Raw genomic sequence first — 26,813 nt, 5'->3', positions numbered from 1 at the left:
GTGTAGTGAAAGTTGCCTGTAGAACACATGCCATCTTCGATGTAGAATTGGCCAAGTGTATAGAGATTGAGGCTGGGGACTGAAGGAAGAAAAAGGATAGTCTCTTGTGTTTAATGCTCTGCCCCAGACTTCTAGTGTGTTGCTGGGCAAATCACTTAAACTGAAATTTTCAAAAAATGCCACTGATTGTGTGCTCCTCTTTTTCAGAGTACCCAACTTGAGAAAATGGAGGCCTATGTTTCAGAAATAGCGCTGTGCACTCACAGGTGTTGCTATAATCAATCTGAGTTGTGAATGCTCAGCATGTCTGGTAGTAAGGCAGTGTGGAATTCTCCCAGTGCAGAAACTGAGGCAGGGCATGTTTATGCTTATGCTACAGTGGCACAGCTGCGCCACTACAGCCCTACGCCAACGGGAGGGATTCACCTGGCAGTGTAGGTAATCTACCTCCTCAAGAGGCGGTAGCTAGGTTGACGGAATAATTTTTCCATCAATCTAGCGCTGTCTACACTGGGGATTAGGTCGGTTTAACTACTCTGCTCAGGGGTGTGGATTTTTCACACGTAGTTAAACTGACTTGATTTTCTACTGTAGACCAGGTGGAAGACAGCCATAGGGCTACCTTCTGAAGCTCTTCTTGCAAACTCTGTCATAGGGAGCATCTCGGGGGCGGGGACTTTGAGAGCAGGGCAGCAGCAGACAGCAGTGTGGAAATTCTGGGCAGCACTGCCACCTATAGGTAAGCCTGGGAACACCGTTCTATCTTCAGCCCTCAGAATTGTCCAAATTGTGCTGGGGGCTGCTCTGGGTTTTAGAGCAGCCCAGGATTGCAAGGGCTTTTAAAGGTACTTGAGCCTCTATCCCTCCTTGCTGTGAGATCTGTGGGGTGCCTCCTGTCTAACCTTTCTCTTAAGAAGGTCTGGCTGATGCAGTTACATTTCTGGTGGCCAGTGATTGTGTTTCTGTGCTAGAGTTCTCACTGTTCCCACCCCTGTGGTGAAAATTGTATGATGAAAAAATCTGTTCTAGATAAATCCAAAGAGAGATTGTCGGTGATTTTAATCAACATGTTCGAATGTGAAGTGGAGATGGACTTGTGTTCAGGTTGGTTATGCAAATGTATTAGCTGGGAAGAGGTTTGTTGCTTTTTATTGTTAAAGTATTTGAAGGCTTGTGGTCATTAGAAATGTAGAAACAGTGTTAGCTGAAAAGTGGTGGTTGTTAGATAAAGACTGGGTGCTGATATAGGGTCAGAGCTAAGATTGCATGTGGAACCTTAATTATATATTTTCAAACTTGCAAAAAATATTTTGCTACTTTAACTTTGCTGTAGAATTTCATGTCTATCAAATGTCTTCTCTTATCTGACTTTGACTTTTTAGTATCACTTTTTTTTTCTTTTATTGGTACCCTGAGCACTTCCGTTTAAGGTGTGTGTGTGTGTGTGTGTGTGTGTGTGTGTGTGTATGCATTTATTTTTCCCTGTGTTAACTTTCATGTGTTTCTCTCAAGAAAATTAGGTGGTACTTCTACGTAAGATTAAAATATAACTGGTACATTTAAAAAAAATCATGCTGAATAATCCTAGTTCAGTTGCTGCCCAGTTGGTAGAAAGCATCAATGGCATACCACACAAGTCCTTTCTGAGTCCCATGCTTCAGAAAATTTTCATTAATAACTTGGAGGCTAGAGTGGAGACTGTGGCAATCAACTCTTTCGATGTTACAAGACTGAGAGAAATTGCAAATACTTGGGGAGAACTAAAATATAGCTTTCTTGATAAATTGGAGAAATAATTTAAAATCAGTTTAGTTTCAGAAAAGACACTTGTTAAATAGTTCATGAAAGAATGATAAAATACACAAATATGAAATAAGGGAGACTTGTATGGGCAGAAGTTCCTCAGATTTCAGAGCTTAATAGGAAATTTTTAGTGAGTCAGTTTTACAACAGTCAATCTGCTGCCTTTCACCTTATCTCCCTCCAAAAATTGCAAATGTTATATTCAGATTATATTAAAATAAGCACCGAAATTATTTTGCCCCACTCCACAGTAGTTGGGTCATAATTTGGATACAACATATTTTTGAGAGTGTTAAACTGTAAAAAGAGAGTTTGGAGTGTTGAGAGGAAGACATTTTTTAAAATGTGATAAAAGGTTTGCAATGTAAGACCAAAAGTAATCAAGCACTCATATTGTCTGAAGAAAAGTCTGAAAGACATAACTTGTATCTAAACTATGTTAAGAAAACATTGTTTGCAAAGCTTAAATGCTTAAAAGTTAGGAAAACTTCAGAATTAAGGTTGTTCTTGTGTGTGGTGTAATATCTTAGGTTTTTTGTTTTTTTTTTAAACACACTGGAAGAAAAAGTGCCACATGATGGAATTTCTTTTTTATCTCCTCTGCATTTGGTTCAGGCGGCTTTCTTATCCAGGGTTCCTGAGCCCAGTGGAGGGTGGGGGTGGTCATGGGATATGTCTACACAGGCTTCAGAGCCTGAGCCTGAACGTCTACATAGGTATTTTTACTACCATAGCCCAAGCCCTAGTCTGTTGACTCAGATTCGCTGTTGCAGGCTGTGTAGACGTACCCAGAAAGCACAAGAGAGAGACAGTCTCCCTGCTCACAGTTTAGGTGCCAGGACCTGGGGTAGACCTCAGCAGCTCAATGCTGCAATTGGAGAAGAAGCAGGACTTTCCCTACAAGTAATGTTCATATGGGTGCTCCCCTTCAGGGGTGCATGAACCCCTCAGGTACCTCTGAAGTGGAGCACTCATAGGAGGACACATCTGGAAGAACTTCAGTTACTGCACACAATGAGTAACCTCTCCTTAGCCTTAGGTTGGAGCATACGTACTGTAGAATCTTTGAAGAATTTAGCTGCTTAAAATCTAAGTCTGTTCAGAGCATGTGTGAACTGTGATTCCCACCCCCCCCCCAAACTTGGATAGATTTTCATGGAAACTGCAAAAGAAACATCCCTGACAAAAGGCCACCCCACTACCAAATTTCAAGTCCCTGCTGCAAAGCCTTTATAATAATGATGTTGGTATATTTATACAGAGGGATTAGTTATCACTAGCCAATGGGGACAAAGTCGCTGCAATGGTCTTTAGTCGCTGCAAGGAAAATGTATGTTAAACATTAGAAAAATATTTTTCTAAGTTATACATCAGAATAGTCCAGTTAGGGGCCATCTTTGACAATATTCATAGCTAGACTAAACAATCTTACCAATGGCTAAGGTATAACAAAATAGTTCCTAGCTTGAGGCATTATTAATGGACTAGAATGAGCTACTATAGATTCCTTCTGACTCGAACCATTCTGTAAGCATTATTTAGAAATGAGAATATCTTTAACTCCAGTTATTATTTTTAAGACTATATTAATGTTGTTTAGGTGGGCTAATATAAAGAGAGATTCTGCTGCCAGTGCTGGTATTCCACACACGGGTATGCATGTTGCTCCATGTGCCTGAGATCGGAGATGTGTAGCAAATAATGTCCATTGGTTTGACTTGTGCCTGTGCAATTGCTCTCTTTGTGCTCTAAACTGAGGTCATGGGCCAACATTTCTCTAGTTCCTTCTTACTGCCACATGGCCTGAGTTGAAATCTTCTGTGTCCGAAATGATCTTCCTATACTTTCAAAATCTGTAAATATATATTGTGAGTATTTTTAGTAACCTGATCCTTAGCTTTTTTTTTTTTTTTTTTTTTTTTTTTTAGTATTTTTATAGCATCTCTCGCTTCTCCCTGTTTTGGGGAGCCTCTTCCCATGGAGAAGATATGCCCAGATTCCTGGGGTTTAAGGACTGTGTCTCCTTCCCACATTCCTTCTCCATCAGCGATAAACACAAGTGCTGCCTTTACTTCCTCTGAGAGGCTCATATCACTGCAGCATTTGTTCCTCCTTTTCTCCCTGAGCCCACTAGAGAAGAGATCCCCATCTGCAGAAACATCTCCTGGAGAATGCCACGAGAACCCAATTGGATCCAGGCCAGGGAGAACCACCAGGACAATGACTTCAGACTGAACAGCACCTCTCTGAGCATGAGCGTCAGAACAGAGATCAAAAACGTTAAGCCAAAGAAACTTTCTCACAAGAGTAGAGGACATGGTCATAAGCATAAGGACAGATTCTCATCTAGGTCTGCCTCCAAGGAAAAGGATCCCTCCCCATCTTGGTCCAAGTTGGATGAGTCCTCATTCATGAGTCCTAAAGAATTAGGTCTACATAAATCTTCCAACCAAGAAGGGAAGGCACGAAGGAAGAAGGATTCAACTGTACCAGCTCTGATTCCATCTCAGAGACCAGAAGATTGGCACCACTGGCTCCAACTGGGAGTTCCATATCTCACCCAGTTGGCCCAGACAGTTTTGTTTTCCTGACCTTCTACAAATGTCAACCTGTCCTCCCATCTGTATCCAACCCTTTCTGTATTTAACTCATGAGAATGCTGAAATCAGGCATACCAACCCTACCCTCTTCACCTCACAGCCTGGAATTTGGATGGGTGTCAGGCATAGAAATTGCATGCTCAGAGAGGCTGTCCTAAGTGGCAGCAGGAAAGCTCTTCCACAAGAAAATCTTTTCTAGCTGATTGGAGGAGTTTCTCTGCTTGGAACTGTCAGCAGGAACAGTTATCTCCAGAATCAGCAGGCATTCCTGTTGTTTTAGGCTTTCTCCTGTTCCACAAGACATCAGGACTTTTAGCTTGCTGTGGATCCATCTGTCAGTAGTCAGTGCCTTCCATCCTCTCACAGAAGGCGACTCTATCTTTATTCACGCAACAACAATTAAATTGCTGAAGTAGTTACACTGGACATTTGTGAGGCAACTACCTCGAGCTCTATCCTTACCTTTAAGAAGCATTACATCTTACTCCAGGCCTCTTCTGCAGTTGCAGCTGTGGGGACAGCAGTATTACAGACGTTCATACCAACTGCATCCTTGCACCCATCCTCCTGTTCAAATACTTCTTACCAGTCACCCACATGTGGAATCCACATAGTGATCAAACTCAAAGAAGAAAGGCAGATTACTTACCTGTAATTTGGAGGTTCTTTGATATGTGTGGTCCCTATCTGTATTCCACTACCCACCTCCTTCCCCTCTGCTTTAGATCTTGTCTGATTTGTGAGAATAGGAGGAGCTTGAGAAGCATTGGCCGATGCCCTCAGTTCAGAGCATTAGGGGAGCCAACTGCGCAGGTGAGGACCAACAGACACTGTTTGCTACAAATCTCTGGACTCAGATGTGTGGCACGCATGGGCATCCATGTATGAAATATATATAGGGACCTTGAAGAACCTCCAGTTACATATAAGTAAGCTCCATTTAATGGTAGGTGAGCCAAGGATTTGTGTTCTTACTATGAGTATTAGGGTGGCTATATTTATTACCAGAAGAGACAAATAGTTTGCTTCAGGTGCTAAAGGAGCACTCAAGGACGATAAGGCCATTGTGGAGAAACTAAATGAATTCTTTGCATCGGTCTTCATGGCTGAGGCATGAGGATGTGAGGGAGATTCCCAAACCTGAGCCATTCTTTTTAGGTGACAGATCTGAGGAATTGTCCCAGATTGAGTTATCATTAGAGGAGGTGTTGGAACAAATTGATAAATTAAACATCAGTAAGTCACCAGGACCAGATGGTATTCACCCAAGAGTTCTGAAGGAACTCAAATGTGAAATTGCAGAACTACTAACTGTAGTCTGTAACCTATCATTTAAATCAGCTTCTGTACCAAATGACTGGAGGATAGCTAAAGTGATGCCAATTTTTAAAAAGGGCTCCAGGGATGATCCCGGCAATTACAGGCCTGTAAGCCTGACTTCAGTACTGGGCAAACTGGTTGAAACTATAATAAAGAACAATATTGTCAAACATATAGACAAACATAATTTGTTGAGGAAGAGTCAACATGGTTTTAGTAAAGGGGAATCATGCCTCGCCAATCTACTAGAATTGTTTGACAGGGTCAACAAGCATGTGGACTAAGGGATTCCAGTGGATATAGTGTATTTAGATTTTCAGAAAGCTTTTGACAAGGTCTCTCACCAAAGGCTCTTACTCAAAGTAAGCTGCCATGGGATCAGAGGAAAGGTGCTCTCATGAATTGGTAACTGGTTAAAAGATAGGAAAAAAAGGATAGGTATAAATGGTCAGTTTTCAGAATGGAGAGAGATAAATAGTGGTGTCCCGCAGGGGTCTGTACTGGGACCAGTCCTATTCAACATAGTCATAAATGATCTGGCAAAAGGGGTAAACAGTGAGGTGGCAAAATTTACAGATGATACAAAATTACTAAAGATAGTTAAGACCCAGGCAGACTGCGAAGAGCTACAAGAGGATCTCTCAAAACTGGGTGACTGGGAAACCAAATGGCAGATGAAATTTCATGTTGATAAATGCAAAGTAATGCACATTGGAAAGCATAATCCCAACTATAAATATAAAACCATGGGGTCTAATTTAGCTGTAACCACTCAAAAAAAAGATCTTGGAGTCATTGTGGATAGTTCTCTGAAAACATTCACTCAATGTGCAGCGGCAGTCAAAAAAGTGAACAGAATGCTGGGAATCATTAAGAAAGGGATAGATAATAAGACAGAAAATATCATGTTGCCTCTCTATAAATCCATGGTATGCCCACATCTTGAATACTGCATACAGATGATGTTGCCCCATCTCAAAAAAGATGTATTGGAATTGGAAAAGGTTCAGAAAAGGGCAACAAACATGATTAGGGATATAGAATGGCTTCTGTATGAGGAGAGATTAATAAGAATGGGACTTTTCACCTTGGAAAAGAGATGGCTAAGGGGAGATATGATTGAAGTCTATAAAATCATGACTGGTGTAGAGAAAGTAGATAAGGAAGTGTTGTTTACTAGTCTCATAACACAAGAACTAGGGGTCACCAAATGAAATTAATAGGCAGCAGGTTTAAAACCAAATAAAAGGAAGTATTTCTTCACACAATGTGCAGTCAGCCTGTGGAACTCTTTGCCACAGGATGCTGTGAAAGCCAAGACCATAACAGGGTTCAAAAAAGAACTAGATAAATTCATGGAGGATAGGTCCATCAATGGCTATTAGCCAGGATGGGCAGGGATGGTGTCCCTAGCCTCTGTTTGGGAATGAGCGACAGGGGATGAAGCTGGGAATGAGCAACAGAGGATGGATCACTTGATGATTACCTGTTCTGTTCATTCCCTCTGGGGCACCTGGCACTGGCCGCTGTCGGAAGAAAAGATACTGAGCTAGATGGACCTTTGGTCTGACCCAGTAGGGCCGTTCATATATTTATGTTTTGAAAGCCAGAAACATTTGGAATTAACTATGTGATGGATATTTTCATATGTTAACTTGTAATTATATCATACATTAATCTTCGATAATTTTTTTCATTTCAGATTTTGATGCATACTAAGGAGATGGTGCAGAAGGTAATGCTGAACATTTTCATTATTCAACAACCCTTAAATAGCACACCCGGTGAAATTTTTTATTCTAAGAAAATTGTAACCCAAACAAACATGAAATCACTTCTTTGGATGCCTAGTTTACAAATGTAATCTTTCTTAATGGATTATAGCTTTTTTCCTTCTCTTAACACCGATGTGATCTAGCCCCTACTTGAAGCCTGTGTGAGAGTGTTTCAAGCAAATTAGCAACAGTGCTAATTAGAGTTTACTCACAGGTCTGTTACATTCTGCGTTCTAGTGTTTTACTAGGATTTTTTTTTGGCTCCCTTTTTATTGTATTATATGGTGATTATATACTATTTGGAGTTTAATATGGATTTGTTTAACTGCACTGACCTCTCCCACCATTAAAGACATCTGGTCTTCATTTGTCAAGGTGATAAGATCCCACTGGATTTATTGCTAATCCTGAATATCTGGGTAGCAATAATGGTGACAGTTGCCTTCTTTCACCTCTACCTTGCTAGGAAATTATGCCTATCTTCTGTTCTTGTGAGTTTTGACCTGGATATAATTCAATGTGGTGTTATGGTGGCTTTTTTCTGCTAAGGAGGCAGGCTAATCTGCTCTGCACAAGAAGGAGTTTGTTTGTTCATCTCCAGATACAGTAGTTCAGTCTGGAGATGAAAAACACATGGAACACTGTGGTTATTTCTTTATCCAAAAGCAAAAATACATTCTCTTTCAAGGCTTCTGACCAATGTAAGGACTAAACATAAGAGGAAGACTGAGTCAAAGCCTAACTCTTTCAGAACACATTGAAAGAGTTGTTTTTTGGCAAAAGCCGCCTTAAAAAAATACTGAAATGGCGGAGAGAGAAGACTTGTAAGCCAAATGCTGAATCTGGAAGAGGTGAAGAAAGAGCAGAGTCCACAATGAATAACTTCATAATGCTCTTATTTGACTGATAGATACAGTAATTATGACTGTGATGGTTTCCCTTGAAATTTGTCAGACAAGTGATGTTTCTTTTATATGATGTGGGTACTTTGCAGCAGTGTTGTGGTGATCACAAATGGATCTTCAGGCTATCATGTTACTCTTCAAAGATGTTGGCTATAAGGAAACATACCTTGTCTTGAATAGTCTGAATGTATCTGTCAGTCTCATGGTCTTTTCTCTCTCCCCTCTCAGCCAGTTGATAACAATAGGGGTGGAACTCTTAAGATCAGAATTGTTCAATTATTTTCTTCCACTTCTTATTTACAGTATTCTATACCCCATATGGTGTTGAAAAATATGATAACTGGCAAAACGTACAACTGAAAAGTCTGCTTGATTTTTCCTCTTTTAGCATTTACTTAGTTGTCTCATGCTTGATTTTTGCCCCTTGAATACACACACGTATACATGTATATTTACATGTATACATTTTAATGAAACCTAAACTTTTAAATGAAATCTTGCTTTGCATTATTTATATAGTTTATGGTTAAACTAGTAATGCGTTGTGTAAACATTTTGCTCAAATTTTGAAAATGCGACGGAATGCAATATAGAATCATAGAATTGTAGACTGTTCGGGATCTTAAGAGGTCATCTAGTCCATTCCCCTCGCACTCATGGCAGGACTAGTATTATCTAGATCATCCCTGGCAGGTGTTTGTCTAACCTGCTCTTAAAAATCTCCAATGATGTAGCGTTCACAACCTCCCTGGGCTATTTATTCCAGTGCTTAATAGCCCTGACAGGAAGTTTTTCCTAATGTTCATCCTAACCCTCCCTTGCTGTAATTTAAGCCCATTGCTTCTTGTCCTATCCTCAGAGGTTAAAGAGAACAATTTTTCTTTCTCCTCTTTGTGACAACCTTTTATGTACTTGAAAACTTGTCATTTACCCTCTCAGTCTTCTCTTCTCCAGATTAAACAACCCCATTTTTTTCAATCTTCCCCCATAGGTCCTGTTTTCTAGACCTTTAATCATTTGCTCTTCTCTGGACTTTCTCCAATTTCTTCACATCTTTCCTAAAACGTGGCGCCCAGAACTAGACACAATACCCAATTGAGGCCTAATCAGCACAGTGTAGAGTGGAGAATTACTTCTCGTGTCTTCCTTACAACACTCCTGCTAATACATTCCAGAACGATGTTTGCTTTTTTTGCAACAGTATTACACTGTTGGCTCATATTTAGTTCGTGATCCACTATGACCCCCAGATCCCTTTCCGCTGTACTCCTTCCTAGGCAGTCGTTTCCCATTTTGTATGTGTGCAACTGCTTGTTCCTTCCTAAGGGACTTTGCATTTCTCCTTATTGAATTTCATCCTATGTACTTGAGACCATTTCGAATTTTAATCCTATCCTCGAAAGCACTTGGAACCCCTCCCAGCTTGGTATCGTCCGCAAACTTTGTAAGTCTACTCTCTGCCATTATCTAAATCATTGATGAAGATATTGAACAGAACCAGATCGAGAACTGATCCCTGCAGGACCCCATTTGATATGCCATTGCAGCTTGTTTGTGAACCACTGATAACTACTCTCTGAGAACGGTTTTCCAACCAGTTACACACCCACCTTATAGTGCCATCTAGATTGTTTTTAACTAGTTTGTTTATACGAAGATTATATGAGACAGTATCAAAAGCCTTACTAAAGTCGAGATAGACCAGATCTAGTGCTTCCCTCCATCCACAAGGCTTGTTACCCTGTCAAAGAAAGCTATTAGGTTGGTTTGACGTGATTTGTTCTTGACTATCTATGCAGACTGTTAGTTACTGAAGTACTGAAGTTATTGGTCTGTAATTCCCTGGGTTTTCTTTATTTCCCTTTTACTAGGTTGGCACTATATTTGCCCTTTTCCAGTTCTCTAGAATCTCTTCCATCTTCTATGACTTTTTGAAGATAATTGCTAATGGCTCAGATATGTCTTCAGTCACCTAGTATTCTAAGATGTATTTCATCAGGCCCTATTGTCTTGAAGACGGGAGTAATGGGCCTACTCTGTCCTTGGTCTTCCTCTTGCTTCTAATGTATTTGTAGAATGTTTTCTTGTTGCCCTTTGTCTCTAGCTAGTTTAATCTCATTTTGTGCCTTGGCCTTTCTAATTTTGTCCCTACATACTTGTATTATTTGTTTATATTCATCCTTTGTAATTTCACCTAGTTTCCACTTTTGGTAGCAGCTTTTTTGAGTTTGATATCACTGACGATATCCTGAATAAGCCAGCATGGCATTTTGTCTTACTTCCTATATTTTCTATGCAGTGGGATAGCTTGCCCTTGTGCCCTTAATAATGTGTTTTTGAAAAACTGCAAACTCTCTTAAGCTGTTTTTTCCCTTTGACTTGCTTCCCGTAGGATCTTATCTACTAAACCCCTGAGTTTGTGAAAGTCTTCCTTCTTGAAATCCATTATCTTTATTGTGCTGTTTTCCCTCCAACCATCTCTAAGAATAATGAACTTTGCCATTTCATGATCACTTTTACCTAAGCTGCCTTCCACTTTCAAATTCTGAATCAGTTCCTTCCTATTTGTCAAAATCAAATCTAGAACAGCCTCTCCCTTAGTAGCCTTCTCCAACTTCTGAAATAAAAAGTTGTCTCCAATACATTCCAAGAACTTGTTGGATAATCTGTGCCCTGCTGTGTTATTTTCCCAACAGATATCTGGGTAGTTGAAGTCCCCCATCACCACCAAGTCCTGTGCTTTGGATGATTTTGTTAGTTGTTTATAAAAAGACTCACCCGCCTTTTTTTCCTGGTTAGGTGGTCTGTAGTAGACCCCTACCACTATCCTTGTTTTTTAAATCCCTTTTATCCTTACCCAGAGACTAGATAAGGTAAGGTAAAAGAGAGGTTGTTTTGTAATTCTTTTGTTTAAAACTGCTTGTTTTATTTAGATGAACCTTGAAGTGATTTATGGAGATACAGATTCCATTATGATAAATACAAATAGCACCAACCTGGAGGAGGTTTTCAAGCTGGGGAACAAGGTAAGGGAATTTTGAAGGAAAAAAATATTTCTCATAGACTTCATACATGGGTGTTACAAGAATGTGTGAGAGAGAAACACTACACATAAATTTAGTGAAAAAAGGTTTGGGTGTCCTAAATGTGTCATCTGTTGGAATGTATACAAATGCAAGACAAAAATATAGGAGACCAGTTTCAGAATATGAAGGGTTTGTGCATTGCTTATGATGAAAGAAAGGGTAGATGGATTTCCTAAATGCATGTATTTTCAAGAGGTGATTTGAAGAAAGAGGGGAGGGGGATTCTAATGAGGTGAGAATGAGGAGACTGGTGCAGAAGGAGCCATGATAGAAAGGGAGCTAAGGAAGAAATAAGGTGAAAGGACTGGCATTTGTGTAGGAAGTGGAAAAGGATACAAAGAAAATTGAGAGAAGAACTGTAGGAGGAGGCAGGATAATATAGAGCCTCACAGTTGAGGGTAAGAATCTTGAATTTTACGAGGAGCTGATGCAGGGCAGAAAGTTTACAGTATGAAGCAAAGTTGTGGCACAGTCTTTGGCTTGGCATAGCATTTTGAACACACTTAAATGTTTTTTAGAAATTAATTTTCTATATATTCTTGGTTGCTGTGCTACATGAGACGAAAGAAAATATACTACTCTCTTAAGACTGTTTGGAAATTTAAAGTTAGGATTGACGCTCTGTGCTGTATATGGTCTAGTTGTGTCATTATATGGCAGCAGATATTACCTCAGTTCAATAGAACAATCCTGATTTAGGAAAGTACTTATGATCTATTGATGTCAATGGGACATAAGAACACTGTTAAAATTAAGCATTGTTTGTTCGGTATATGTGGTAATTATTTTTCTGCAATACAGCATTTCCCACTATTCTGGACGTGTGGGCTGCTCTTCTCTTTCTATAACTCACGGGGGTGGATCAGCATTTTGGCACCACACAGTCTGGCTATATTACCACTGCTCCTGCTTGCTGCCAGATTCTTTGCCTCCACAGCAGCAGATGGAGGTGATTTCTTTTACTCCTGCCCTTCCTCCTCCTCCTATTTTAACTTTTCTGCTCAGTTTTTTGGGCAGTGGGGATCAGTATTCTCCCTCCTCGGCATTCCTCCTCCTCCCTGGGTTGGTTACCCCTTTGGGGATTAAACTTTCCTGGGCTTCCACAGCAGCATGTCCCTGTCGGCTCCTCTGCCGGGTCAAATCCAAGCATTGTTCTCTATGTGAGGCAGCTTTCCTAGGCTTGATAGATGGCGAGTTGTGCCCAGCATGGACTCAGCCTTCTGTCCCTGACTTTGTTAGGTCCCAGGGCTGAGAGTTGGACAGGCAGGTGGGGTCACCGTACTACTGAGGCAGCTGTGACTCTGGTGTGGGGGAAAATGGAGCAGGAACCCCAGTGCAGAGCAGAGAGAGCCTCCAAAAGTGAGGGGGTAAATCCCAGGAGGCGTCTGCAGAACGAATTGGGGAGGCTTGAGGTGGCCACAAATTCTCCTCCCCGCCCCTGCCAATTTGAAAATGGTTCCCAAGTAGAAAAGAAGCAGGGTTTCTATTCAGCTCCACCTCCCAAAGCTGACCAGGAGAGTTCCAAAAACAAATTTCCCCTCCCATCTTCGGGACTGGAACACAGTGGGGAGGATTCTGAGACAGACCTCTCGAGAGGGCCCCTGGTCCTAAGGCAAGTGGCAAAAGGCCTCACCAAAGCTGCAGCAGAGCTTCTCCTCCTCCAGTAGAAAGGTGAGTTATCTGGCTCTGAAACCTGACAGGCTCCTGTCAATAAGCCTCAGAGCAGATTGCTCCCTTAAAAATCCTCCCGAGGCTGCAATACCGCTTCACTTCTCCTTCAAGGAAGTGATTAAGGATAAATGGAACAAGCCTGATCCAGGCAGCATATTAACAAGAGTGACCTCAGGCTCTATAACATTCAAGAACCAAAGGGCTCTATTGTTGAGATACTGAAGGTTGACTCCACTGTAGCGTTCCTTGCCAGGGATATGGTTATTCCCTCAGAAGGGGAGTTCTACCCAAAAGAACCCACGGATAGAAAGATGGAAGTCACTCTGAGGGCTTTGAAGCCACTTTCACCACCCTCTGTGCGTCTCTGGCAGATAACTGTTTTGCAAGAGTCTCTCTTTCCTGGTTGAAAGATTGCAAAGGGTTGTTTTAGAGAAAGTAATCCTAGCAACAGCGTTTGTAGCTGATGCCTTAATGGATGCAATGAAGTCCTCAGCCCAAACTGTGTCTTCCAGCTCAGTAGCAAGGCACCATCTATGTCTCTGACCCTGGAAGGTGGATGCTCACTCTAACCAGGTTCTGTGGTCAGCCAAGTTTACAGGCTCTCTTCTTTTTGCTGGAGGGTGACAATGCAGCAAAATCCCTTCCCCACTAAGCACCCTCAGGAGAGATATAGACTGGCCTTCACAGGGAGGTGATTCTTTCACTCCTCTTCCTCACAGGGGTACCAGTGAAGGGACAACAGATGAAACTAAGGTCTAGGGGGAAAGTCCAGTGGGACCTCAGCTGCCCCCCCCCAATCCATTTTATGATGATCACATAGGTCTCTGCCCAAAAATGAATCTAGGGGCCAGGACTTCCCATTTCCTAGAGGAATGGTTTTCATTGATCACAGACAACTGGGTCAAGGAAATAGCCAAAGATACTCCCTTGAGCTGTGAGCTCCATTCCAACTGTTTTACATCCAGCCAACGCAGCTACAACAATCTCATAAAACACAATCTGATGCAGAATGAAATATCTCATCTTCTAGAAATGGGGGTGATAGTGTTCCCTTAGAAGAAAGGTTCTCTGTGTTCTACTCCATCTTCTTCATTGTACAGAAGCATACAGGGGGTATTAGCACCATTCTTGATGTCAAAATGTCTAACAAGTGGATGAAGAAAATGAAGTTCCAGTTGGAGATCCTGGCCTCTACAGTGTCATCCCTCCCCCATGGGCATTTCTTGACTTCAGTAGATCTAGTGGACATGTATCTTTATACACCCATCAGACCGTGCCACAGCAGACTTCTGAAGTTCACCTACAAGAGCAAACATTTATTAGTACCAAACACTCCTGTTCATCCTGTCCTTGGCTCCCAAAACGTTTACAGAGGAGTTGATGATAATAGCCAGAGTCAGGTCACAAGGAACTCATCTGTACCCCTTCCTTGATGGCATCTCCATCAGAGTTTCATTGCAGTCAGCAGCAGACAGGGGCAAGTCTTGGACTTTGAATCTCCTATAGGCTCACAGCTTCGACATTGATGCCAAGAAAAGTTCTCTGGTTCCACCCAGGAATTTATTTTCTTGCTCCAGAGGTGTAGGAAAGCTACAATAGCTTTATGCCTCTGACTGCTAGGACTCCTGGTGTCATACGTAGGGATCACTTGGTGGTCACAATTATGCATCAGAAGTGTTCACGCCTTCATACTAAAAGTGTTGGACCTCTCCCTGGAACATATGAAAGATGAAATACGGGTTCCGACACGTGTTCAACTCCTTAGGCTGATGGTCAGCCTATGACCTCATCCGCAGAATATTGTCCATCTAGGTGTCTGGTTGGTGAGTCTTGCCCACATGCTCAGGGTTTAGCTGATTGCCATATTTGGGGTCAGGAAGGAATTTTCCTCCAGGACAGATTGGCAGCGGCCCTGGAGGTTTTTTGCCTTCCTCTGCAGCGTGGGGCACGGGTCACTTGCTGGTGGATTCTCTGCACCTTGAAGTCTTTAAACCATGATTTGAGGACTTCAAGAGCTCAGACATAGGTTAGGGGTTTGTTACAGGAGTGAGTGGGTGAGATTCTGTGGCCTGCATTGTGCAGGTCCCTTCTGACGTTAAAGTCTGAGTCTATGATTTCCAGATCCTTGAGTTTTCACAACCATTGCCAGCCTGGATGGCTGAGGAGCTCACTTGGACACCCAAACAGACCATGGCCTCTGGAGTGAGGAGAAAAAAAGGGTCACAGCATAAACATCTTAGAGCTGAGAGTAGTCAAGCTAGCTCTGCAATCAAGCCAGCCCACCCTAATAGGAAACCACATGCTGCTTCAATCAGACAGTACGACTGCAGTTGCATATTTAATCAACCAAGGGAGGGGGGAGCAAGGAGTCCAGTGCTACACGTAGAAGCAGTAGAAATAATGAGGTAGGTGGAACAATACTTCCTTTCATTCAGAGTGATCCACATCAAAGGGGGACCTGAACCAAAAGATTGTCTGGCTCAGCAGGTGCAGAGTCGTCAGTTCTCAGTGGTGGTTGAATCAGGAGATTTTCTGCCTTATCATTCAGACTTCCTTCAACCAACCTGTTCATGAATCATACAAATGCAAAGAGGCCAAAATTGTTCAGAAGGGAGGCAGAACCCAGATCCATGGGGATAGACGTCTTATAGCATAGTTGGCCTCAGGGCCTACGTTGTGTATCTACTATTTCCAGTATTGGGGAAGGTAGTCCAGAAAATAAAATGAGAACAGATGATGGTAATTGTGATAACTCATTGTTGGCCAAGGAGACCTGTGTTCTCAAACCTGATAAAGCTGAAACTGAAGCACCCATTCCTGCTTCTGTGAACATCCTTTTGAAGGTCCTCTTCTTCATCCTGATTGAAGTGGCATCAATAAAAGCCAAGATATTGAGAGGGAAACACTAGAAAGCTCAGTCTGTCCTCCATAGTCAATAAGATATTGCTTTCATCTAGGAGAGTATAGATACTAAAAGCGTACTCCTGTATCTGATCTGGATTCAACATCAGGTGCCAAGAGCACAATGCAAATCCCAGAAAACAGCCATTCTGTATGTCCTTCAAGAACTGCTATTTGCAGGATCCTCTGCCTCCTGGGCAGACAATCCACAGGTAGCCAGATTCCTTCAGGCGTTCTGGTTAGCCAGATTTGAGGGCAAGGCCACTCTTCCCAAAGTGGGCCCTTCATAATCCTCTCTACATATGTTCACTGTTCATTACTTTCCAGATGTCCAGAGTTGTGGGACATGCTGGGCTGCAGAATGGAAAATTTCTTAGCAATGATTTCCTTTCTGCAGCACTGTCTCCCACAATTCTATCCACCTTGGATGGCTTATGAGTCAAGAATCAGATATTAAGTGAAGTCGTTGCCATATGACTGTCTTCCTTGGTCTGGTGTCCACAGATATTTTGTTATCTCTGGAGTATCTCTGGAGTATGTGTTAATGTTTTACAGTTTAGGAATCATTCATCTGGCAGCAGGTGGAACCAGAAGGGGCATGGGAGACTGTGCAGCATCAAAATTCTGATCTACCTCTGTGAGCTGCAGAGAGAAGAGAGCAGCGTGGATATCCAGAATGGTGGGAAATGCTGATAGCAGAAAGAAAATTATCAGCCACAATTTTCTGTACCTTAATATAAGCCAACATGCCATACAAATACCTACAGTCAGTGTAAGGTTATCTAGTCCATTTCTCATCCAATGTAGCATTGTATATTTACTAGTCTCGTTCTAAGTGTGCCTAGCTTCAGCCACTTCCCAGAAGAGATTACACTGGTTAATCTCATTATTGGGAAAATGTCCTTGCTCTTCAGCATACACTTTTCCTTTCTTACTTTTTTCTGTTACTACTTACATGCTGTTTAATTCTTTGTTGTGTCGGTTATCAATTTTTTGAAGTCCAATGGAAATTGTTAGTTAAAGACCAATCTCAAGATATTTAAAACTAGACTGGAAAACTATGAAAGAAATTCTAGGAATAATCCTATCTTGGCATGGGTGTGGTCAAATAGCTCCCATCCATATCTAACTTCTGTGAGACTGAACAAGGAGAGAGGAGTTTCCACTCAGTGGGAGAAGGGGGAAGAATCAAGACACCAGTAAAGGAAAATTAAGGGGGTATGGGAAGCAGTCAGAACAGGTTTCGGGGGGAGTGAATGATGCAAAGATGCATTGTGAAAGAAGTGAAAAGAGAAATGATGTGAGGAAAGAAGGGAAGCTCCTGACCAGCCAGCATGGGAACCAGGAGCCAAGCTTGTTTTCTAAGCTACGCACATTTGTGTGTTCCTAGATTTTATTTTTTTCCTTTGAAGGGTTGATAAGAGAAAAGAGGGAAATTTCATCTTTTGCCCAACAGAAAGATGGCAACCCAAGCCTTACCTCACACTTCTGTAGTCAAGTGAGATGGGGCCCACTTCTAGAAACTACACATAAAGCGGGAGGGTGGGAGATAGGAAAAATGGAGTATTTCATCTTTTCCCAGAAGATTTGAAGTTCAGGTGATTCTGTGATAGCCAGCACCCAGTATATTTTATTTATTATTTATTTAGAAAAGCAAAACACACAAAAACAACCAAGCACGGGCTGCTCGCTCAGTTCCTCCCGATATTCACAAACAATATTTATTTTGACCCCCCCCCTGCTTGTCCAGGAATGCAGCTATAGCACAGTAGCCACCTTCTACCTGGAATTGGACTTTTTATATCTGCTCCTAGTCATTAGGTTCAGCTGCTCCTGTTTCCGTCCCCTTGCTTCCTCAATGCTGTGCTCCTCTGGGTTCAAAGTTTTCTCTTCTCAGGCAGACATTGCCTGTTTTTGAGTTAGAAACTGGGCTGGGGTGGAACCATAAGTATGAGAGGACCCTTTTTAGAATCCTGAAAGGTCTCTACTGCTCATCACACTGAATTATAAATCCCTGGAAAACATGCTCCATGCTGGAAATAATGTCATAACCTTAACTGTAATGGTAGTTAATAAGTACTACTATACTGAAGACATCTGTCCAGTCTATAAAATATGTCTATATAAGCACACAACATAGAGTCTGACTGCTATGCAACTTCAGCCTGACGCATGTATTGTTGAAAGTAATGTGTGTTCATAATTACTGAGATGTTGCATTTGGTTTAATGATGATAATGTATCACAGATTAAAAGTGAAGTGAACAAGCTGTACAAATTATTGGAGATTGATATTGATGGGGTCTTCAAGTCCCTGCTACTGTTGAAGAAGAAGAAGTATGCTGCTCTGACGGTGGAGCCAACAGGAGATGGGAAATACGTTACCAAACAGGAATTGAAAGGATTGGACATAGTCCGAAGAGACTGGTGTGACCTTGCAAAAGAAACTGGAAAGTGAGTTTTGCTTTTAATATTGACTATTTTCATCTCATGCTGTATGACTCTTGAAAAATAGACAATCTTCATTAACATGTGAGCTGCTAGATGTTGCTAATTCCCCTCTCACAGGAAAAATGTTGCTATTGTTTATAGCCAAGTGTTCAGGTTCTAAGTGATTGCCATATGTGAGGTCAGGAAGGATTTTTTCCTTAAATCAGATTGGCAGTGCCAGTGACCTTGGGGTTTTTTCATCATCTTCTGCAGCATGGGGTGCAGGTCACTTGCTGAGATTACCTGGGTATATCTCAATCAGTTCCCTGCCATTGCAGTGGCCTTGGGCATTGGTGCACTTTGGTCCCTTCTATTCTTTTCTTGTGGCTATAATGATATACTCTCCTGAGGGCCATCACCTAATTTCAGTTGTTGGGTTTGGTGTGTGGGCGCTGGGTAGTGTTGGTGGCCTGTGATATATAGGAGGTCAGACTAAATCATCTGGTGGCCCACTCAGGACTTTAAACTCTCAGTCTAAATCCTGGATTAAGTACAGAAAGTGCTTTAACTAATTTTTAAAAACTCAGAACCACCTATCAAAATATTGAAAGATTTTAAGACAGTAACAGATTGTGTGTTTACTTAAAAAGCTCTATTTTTACTGTCTGTTGGTCTCACTTTCTTGTAAATCTTAAATTTGCATTTCCACTGAAGCAATGAGATATATAGCATGATAAACCTGAATTCAGGAATTGAGAGAAATGTATGTATACTCGCATGTTTTATCATTGGTTTGGGTTCTTAGGTTGAGAATTTTGAAGGAGGCGTAGGGAGTTTGATACTAAACCTTAGCAAATTACAGCTTTAAAGAGTTGTTAATAAATGTTAAGCTCGCAGAAGCGCTCAAAATATAAGATGTGGTCACTGTCCTGAAGAGCTCTTTTGTCATTCATTTAGATCCTTTTATTAAAGAAGATGGTACGTGGTAGCAATGATTATTTGATTTATTGGTATTTACTATATGCAGCATTAAAAAGTAATAATTGGAGATATACCAATCTCCTAGAACTGGAAGGGACCTCGAAAGGTCATTGAGTCCAGCCCCCTACCTTCACTAGCAGGACCAATTTTTGCCCCAGATCCCTAAGTGGCCTTCTCAAGGATTGAACTCACAACCCTGGGTTTAGCAGGCCAATGCTCAAACCACTGAGCTGTCCCTCCCCTATTAGTTTAAATACATTATGGCTCCAAATCTACCCAGAAACTGATGCCTCTTTATCTGTAAATATACACTACACTCTTGCTTACTATTCTTAACTCTTGTATTTTCTAAGAAAAGATGCATCATAATAGAAACAAATTTCCCCAAGTTAAGAATGTATTAGTAATTAAAGCAATACAAATGTTTGTCAGTGTTCTTCAGTGACTAAGTACTGCAGCTGGCAGACCCTCTGTATACATTTTTCCAGAAATAGGCAGGAAGTTAGTGAGCAGATTTCATATTCAAATTTTCTCTCATTTTGGATACCTGTTGTGGATTAGTAAATGTCAAAAACACAACTGGGGGGGAACATTAGAAATGCATTGGGTCCATCATTTAAAATAGTTTCAAGATTAAATAATTGAAATTTGAAGTATCCTAATAAAATAATTAAAACACGTGAGAGATTATGGGAAAAGTGTTAATAAATTTGAAGTAAACTTTGTCCTCTGTTTGTAGTTTTTAGAGGTAACAAAGAGAGAGAGATGCACATATTTACTATGGTGTTTTTTAAATACTAAGATACCCTCTGTATCTTAAAGAAAGTTTTGTTTGCTTCTGCTACTTTACAGCTATGTAATTGGTCAGATTCTTTCTGACCAATCCCGAGACACAATCGTGGAAAACATTCAAAGACGGCTAATAGAAATTGGAGAAAATGTGATAAATGGCAGAGTCCTAATAAGTCAATTTGAAATCAACAAGGTAAATGGTATCACTCATCAGCTACTGCTAAGATTTTCAGGTTTCTTTCCCCGCCCCTAAAACTATTTTGCAAGACTTTTGTGGTTAAAGATGCTGTAGTACAGTGTTTCTCAAAGTCGGGCCGGCGCTTGTTCAGGGAAAGCCCCTGGCGGTCCGGGCTGGATTGTTACCTGCCGTGAGCGCAGGTTCGGCCGATCGCGGCTCACACTGGCCGTGGTTCGCCGCTCTAGGCCAATGGTGGCTGCAGGAAGGGCGGCCAGCACATCCCTCGGCCTGCGCCGCTTCCTGCAGCCCCCATTGGCCTGGAGTGGCGAACCGTGGCCAGTGGGAGCCGCAATCAGCCGAACCTGTGGTTGCGGCAGGTAAACAATCCACCCCGGACCGCCAGGGGCTTTCCCTGAACAAGCGGCGGCTCAACTTTGAGAAGCACTGCTGTAGTATATATGTCTTGTTTACGTGCTGTTTCACCAACTCAGACAAGGGATGGACAGTCATTAATGATTTCTTCATGCATTTGATATGATTATTACCAGGGATTGTAGTTTGTCTTTCTGACCAGTGATCCAGAACTAGTGCTGGGAAAAGTTTAATGGTTCCTGGAAATATTGATATTGGTCCACCTCTCTGATTAGGCTACATCAGAAAAGAAATGTCTATTCCCTCTCTATTTTTAACTTGATTCTTTCTTTTAGATTTCTCATTCTTACACTTCTGTTCCTTTCATTTTCCCTGGTTAGCACTTGAGCCCCAGTTCAGCAAGGGACTTAAGCAATATGCCTGACTTGAAGCCTCTGAGTAATCCTGTTATAATTTCTATTGTGATATTCCCTAGGCGCCTCAGCCATGGACCAGGACCCCACTGTGCTAGGTGCTGTACAAACACCCAACAAAAAGATGGTACCAGCCCCAAATTGCTTACAATCTGAGTAAGAAAGGCAGTGGGACTATTTGTGTTTAAAGTTAGGCATGTGCTGAAGTACCTTGCTGAATGAGGATCCTAGTGTGTCTCTCTCACCTCTTCAGAGTCTAAAATCTGATTTGTTTTTGTTTTGGTTTTTTGGTCTGTGAGGCCGTGCTCCAAGAGCAGAGTAATAGCTGTGGCAAAGAAAGTACATTCTGAGAACATTGTCTCCCAGGCCATTACTTTAATTATTTTAAACGTGGAACATAAACTGAAGAGTACAATGGAAAAGAATCAAAAAGTTATTTTCACTATAGAGTATGTCCAGAAGTCCAGTACAAGTTGTTGGGTTCTCCCTCTCTAAGGCACAGAGACTGGAGCTGAAATTAATTCTGATGCCCCTTCTAGGACTTGCCCATGAATATGAGCCAGAATGTTCTGCCTTAGCTGGCAGGAGTGCTGCAGAGAGTGTTCTTTTCCTCCCTTCCTTTTTGGGAACCACAAATAAAACTTTTTTCTTTCTTTGTTAATAAAGCTTCTTTCTTCCATTGGAGGCTTATGAAAAGTCTCTTCTCTCCCAGCTTTGTCACAATATAATAGTGCCCCATCTCTGCTGGGCAACTCTCTGGTCCTCAAGAAAATATAAACAAAGTAGTAATGAAAATCACACACTTTCATGTCAGCGCTTGTGGAGTCAGCTGTTTTGTGGTTCATTGACAGCTGTTCCTTTATTACCTCGTCTGTCTCTTCTTGAGGACCAGTATGACTACAACCATTTCAAACCAGATTTCTGTTAAAAATGAATGCCATTGGAGATATCTGCCATTCTTCTTCGAGTGCTTGCTCATGTCGATTCCATTCTAGGTGTGTGCGCACCCACGTGCTCGGTCGTCAGAGATTTTTGCCTTAGCAGTATCCGTATGATCGGCAGTGCCCCCGCCCTTGAGTGCCGCGCTCATGTGTTGGTATATCAGGTGCCACTGGCCCTACGCCCTCTCAGTTCCTTATCATCGCCTGTGGTGGTTAGTCAGAGTGCCTTTCCTTGCATTGCAAGGGATAGCGGTTTTGTTTCTACTGACTTTGAGTCTTAGGGCCATGTAAATAGTTTGTTTATAGTAGTTAGTGTTAAGTGTAGTTAGAAGTTACAGTCCCAGTGGGGACTTCGCCCCAGGCGGGGCATGCCCTGGTCTCCCTGGTTTAAGCCCTGCATGGACTGCAACAGGCCTATGCCTGTAAGTGACCCCCATAGCAGCTGCCTCAAGTACTTGGAGGAATCACACGTGAAGGACAAGTGCCATATTTTGTAAAAACTTTCAGACCAGGACTCAAAAGGAGCAGGATATTCGTTTGCGGGCTCTCCTAATGGAATCTGTCCTTTGCCCGTCTTCTGAGCCGTCCTGCCAAGATTCGCCTAGTACGTTGGTCTCAATGTGCAGTGCACCCCCAGCACCGGGCTCTGCCTGGCACCAATCCCCGTCGCCGGTGCCCAAAAAAGAAAACTAGGAAGCACGGCTCCCCGGCTCTAGGCAAGAAGGGCCATGGGTCATCAGGCAAGGGACCCAGTTCAGGCTGCCTGGCCGCACTGAAGCCATGTGTGCATGCCTCCCCAGCCAGGGCCCTTAGGCTCTTAAAAGGTCTACCACCAACTCCCAGGAGCGGTATGAGACCCAATCCCCTGATGACACCGATGCCTTCCCAAGCGCTGCTGGCACCGAGAGAGCAGAGGCCTCCGCCCATGCTGCCGACACAGCACATGCAACAGGAAACGGCAAAGGCTCCCCATGAGGACAAGCCAGCCATTGAGACCCCCTCAGGGGGCAGTGGAGCACTGCTGATCCCCAGAGCCAAGACAGCGCTTTTCATTTCCATGCCACAAATCCCCAAAATCACATTCCATATCCTCTGGAGCTCACCCTGGGTCACTGGCACTGCAGTCGTGGTCCCTGCTGTCTCAGTGTGGATCGCCTAGAGGGAGGTGCTGGTCTATGTACTACCAGCACCGTTCACCATCCCACCAGTCTTCCTCCCAGTTCAGATCTCAGTCACCTGCCCAGTGGGAGCGCTCCCCATCATGTCTCTGGTGCACCAGCACCAGTCTCCTCGATACTGGCACTGATCTTCTCACTCCAGGCACTGGTCTCCAGTGGCAATGGTCAGCAGGCAGACTTAGGCGTCGATAGCCCCACCGTGGTCGTCAGAAGGGGATTCCTCCATCACATAAGGGCAGTTCAGCCCCTTGCCCAGACTCCACCGGTGCTATTGGACACCTGAGGCGGCATCAAAATCCTCGGCGCCACCTTGACTGTACGGCCAATGACCAGCGCACAAGGCTACTCCCTGCAGTTTTCGGCCGCCCTTCTTTCCCACATACACCCTCTTTCCTGTCCCTCTTCAAGGACTCTTCTCACGAGCAACTCCTCATTCAAGAAGTCAAAAACCTGCTGCACCTGGGAGCGGTGGAGAAGGTTCCTCGGGACATGACAGGAAAGGGGTTCTACTCCGGTTATTTCCTGATCCCATAAGCAAAAGGGGGCCTCAGATCTATTCTGAACCTGTGACGCCTCGGTAAGTCTCTCAAGAAGTTGAAGTTTCGCCTGGTCTTCCTGGCCTCCATCATCTCCTCCCTGGATCTGGGAGACTGGTACACTACCCTTGACTTGAAGAACGTTTATTTCCATATTCCGAGGTCACAGATGTTTCCTCCGTTTCATGGTGGGCGGACGTCATTTCAAATTCACAGCACTCGCCTTTGGCCTCTCATTAGCCCTAAGGGTCTTCACAAAATCTATGGCACCAGTGGCTGCTTACCTGAGACATCACAGGGTCCAGGTCTTCCTGTATCTCAAATCGGCTCATCAAGGGCAGATCTCGGGAACAAGTACAGAGAAGCCTCGATCTGGTGCATTCCTGGGCTTGTTGATAAACGAGAAAAAAATCCACCTTAAATCCAGCCCAACAAATAGGTTGTTGGTGCAGTTCTCTACTTAATGTGACCCAGAGCCTTCCTTCCGGAGGTGCGAGATCAGGCCATGTTGGACCTGATCTCCCATGTGAAGAACCACCTGCTCACCATGGCTCACAGTTCCTTGCGGTTGTTGGGCCACATGATCTCCTATACATACGTAGTCAGTCATGCCTGGCTCCATCTCCGGTCTCTGCAAGCATGGCTGGCATTGGTTTACATCCCCAACAGACATGACCTAGACCAGGTGGTCAGGGTGCCGGATCACATCCTGTTGTCCCTGGATGAACCCCCGATTGGTGTTACACGGAGTTTGCTTTGCAGCCCCGTCCCCATCGCTGACCCTGGTCTCCGATGCATGGGACCTGGGCTGGGGAGCCCATGTGTGCGAGCTCAGCATGCAAGGCCGCTGGCTGTGAGATGATTTAGCCCTCCATATCAACATCAGGGATCTCAAAGCGGTTCACCTGGTCTGCCAGGCTTTCTTGCCCCACCTGAGGGGCAAGGTGGTGCAGGTCCTCACGGACAATACCGCTGCGATTTTTACGTCAACAGGCAGGGCGGAGCCAGGTCGTCGGCTCTTTGCCAAGAAGCTCTCCGCCTTTGGGATTTTTGTGTGCAGGAGACCATTAATCTAGTAGCCGTGTATCTGCCCGGGACCAGTAATGTGTTTGCAGATCGCCTCAGCAGGACCTTCTCATCTCGCCACAAGTGGTCTCTCCATCCGGAGGTGGTCAGTATGATCTTCCGAAAGTGGGGGACTCCGCAGGTGGACTTGTTCATGTCCTGTCAGAAGAGGAAATGCCACGTGTTCTGTTCACTCAGGGGATGGAAAGCGTTCCCCATCAGGTGCTTTCCAGCTCCCGTGATCAGGGGCCCTCATGTATGCCTTCCCACCAGTGCCATTGCTCCTCAGAATCCTCATGAAGATCAAACACGACAAGGCGAAGGTTATCTTGATAGCCCCCGAGTGACCTCACCAACACTGGTTCGGCACGCTGCTGGACCATTTGGTAGCTGCCCTGCTGCAGCTATGTCTCTGGCCAGACCTGGTGTCCCAGAATCACAGCAGTCTTCTGCACCCAAATCTGGCGACGTTGCATTTGACAACATAGTTACTGCATGGAAGAGCAGGAATGCTTGGCCCAGGATCAACAGGTCTTGTTGGGTAGGAGAGAGCCCTCCACCAGAGCGACTTACCTGGCGAAGTAGAAAAGGTTCACACACTGGGCTTTGGAACGATGTATCCAGGCCAAGCAGGCCTCGCTGCAGGTGACCCTGGATTATCTTCTGCACCTCAAGCTCCTGGTCTTGTCCCTGCCATCAATCAAGGTCCACCTGGCCACTATTTCAGCTTTCCACCCTCCATTCCAAGGCATTTCGGCCTTCACTCACGACATGAAGGCCTGGTTTTTGAAAGGTCTGGAGCATCTCTACCCTCACATACGGGACCTTGTCTGCCCCTGGGACTTGAATCTCGTGCTGTCAAGGCTCTTAGGGCCTTCCTTTGAACCTCTGGCTTCCTCCTCTCTTCTCCTTCTTTCCTGGAAGGTTTCATTCCTATTTGCGGTAACATCTGCCCGCAGGGTATCTGAGATCTTCTTCAGAACTTCCCTATACGGTATTCTACAAGGATAAGGTCCAACTGCGTCCTCACCCGGTGTTCCTGCCCAACGTAGTTTCCCAGTTTCATACCAGCCAGGACATATACTTACCGGTCTTCTTCCCGAAACCTCATAAATTGGAAGAGGAATGTCAGGAGGGCACTGGCCTTGTACATCCACAGGACAAAGCCATTTTGCAAGTCAATGCAGCTGTTTGTTGCAGTGGCAGACAGGATGAAAGGTCACCTAGTGTCTGCTCAAAGGATTTGGTTCTGGATCATCGCTTGCATCTGCTACCACTATGAGCTGGCAAAAATGCCTCCACCAGCACTAGTCAAGGCACACTCAACTAGAGCACAAGCATCAGCAGCAGCCTTCTTGGCTCAGGTGCCGATCCAAGAGATCTGTAGAGCTGCTACCTGGTCATCTGTCCACACGTTTACGTCCCATTATGCACTTACCCTGCAGGCCTGGGATGATGCTGGTTTCGGCAGGGCAATGCTGCACACTGCAAGACTTTGAACTCTGGGCCCATCTCCATTGACACTGCTTGTGAGTCACCTAGAATAGAATCGATGTGAGCAAGCACTCAAAGAAGAAAAAATGGTTACCTGCCTTTTTGTAACGGTTGTTCTTCAAGATATGTTGCTCATGTCCATTCCATTACCCACCCTCCTGTCAGAGTTGCCCACAAGAAGGAACTGAGAGGGCGCAGGGCCGGTGGCTCCAGATATACCAATGCATGAGCACGGCACTCAAGCGGGCGCCACAGCCGCCCCTATGGATACCTCTCAGGCAGAAATTTATGATGACCGCGCATGTAGGAGCATGCACACCTAGAATGGAATAGACATAAGCAGCACATCTCAAAGAACAACAGTTACCAAAA

General features: G+C 43.6%; 1 protein-coding gene across 6 annotated transcripts in view; it reads left to right on the top strand.

Annotated features, from left to right (window-relative positions):
• The window catches only part of POLA1 (DNA polymerase alpha 1, catalytic subunit), a 350,282-nt gene that overhangs the window by 130,041 nt on the left and 193,428 nt on the right, over window positions 1–26,813 (top strand). For all 6 annotated transcript variants that reach the window (XM_045006207.1, XM_045006127.1, XM_045006369.1 and 3 more), the window contains exons 27-30: window positions 7,426–7,458; window positions 11,337–11,429; window positions 18,310–18,515; window positions 20,325–20,457. In XM_045006207.1, coding sequence (XP_044862142.1) covers window positions 7,426–7,458; window positions 11,337–11,429; window positions 18,310–18,515; window positions 20,325–20,457 — 465 coding nt within the window. The remainder of the gene's footprint in view (window positions 1–7,425; window positions 7,459–11,336; window positions 11,430–18,309; window positions 18,516–20,324; window positions 20,458–26,813) is intronic.

Source organism: Mauremys mutica, chromosome 1 (assembly GCF_020497125.1).
Source record: "Mauremys mutica isolate MM-2020 ecotype Southern chromosome 1, ASM2049712v1, whole genome shotgun sequence".
Classification (NCBI taxonomy): Eukaryota; Metazoa; Chordata; order Testudines; family Geoemydidae; genus Mauremys; species Mauremys mutica.
Note: the sequence above shows the minus strand (reverse complement) of the source record. Positions and strands in the feature narration are given on the sequence as shown.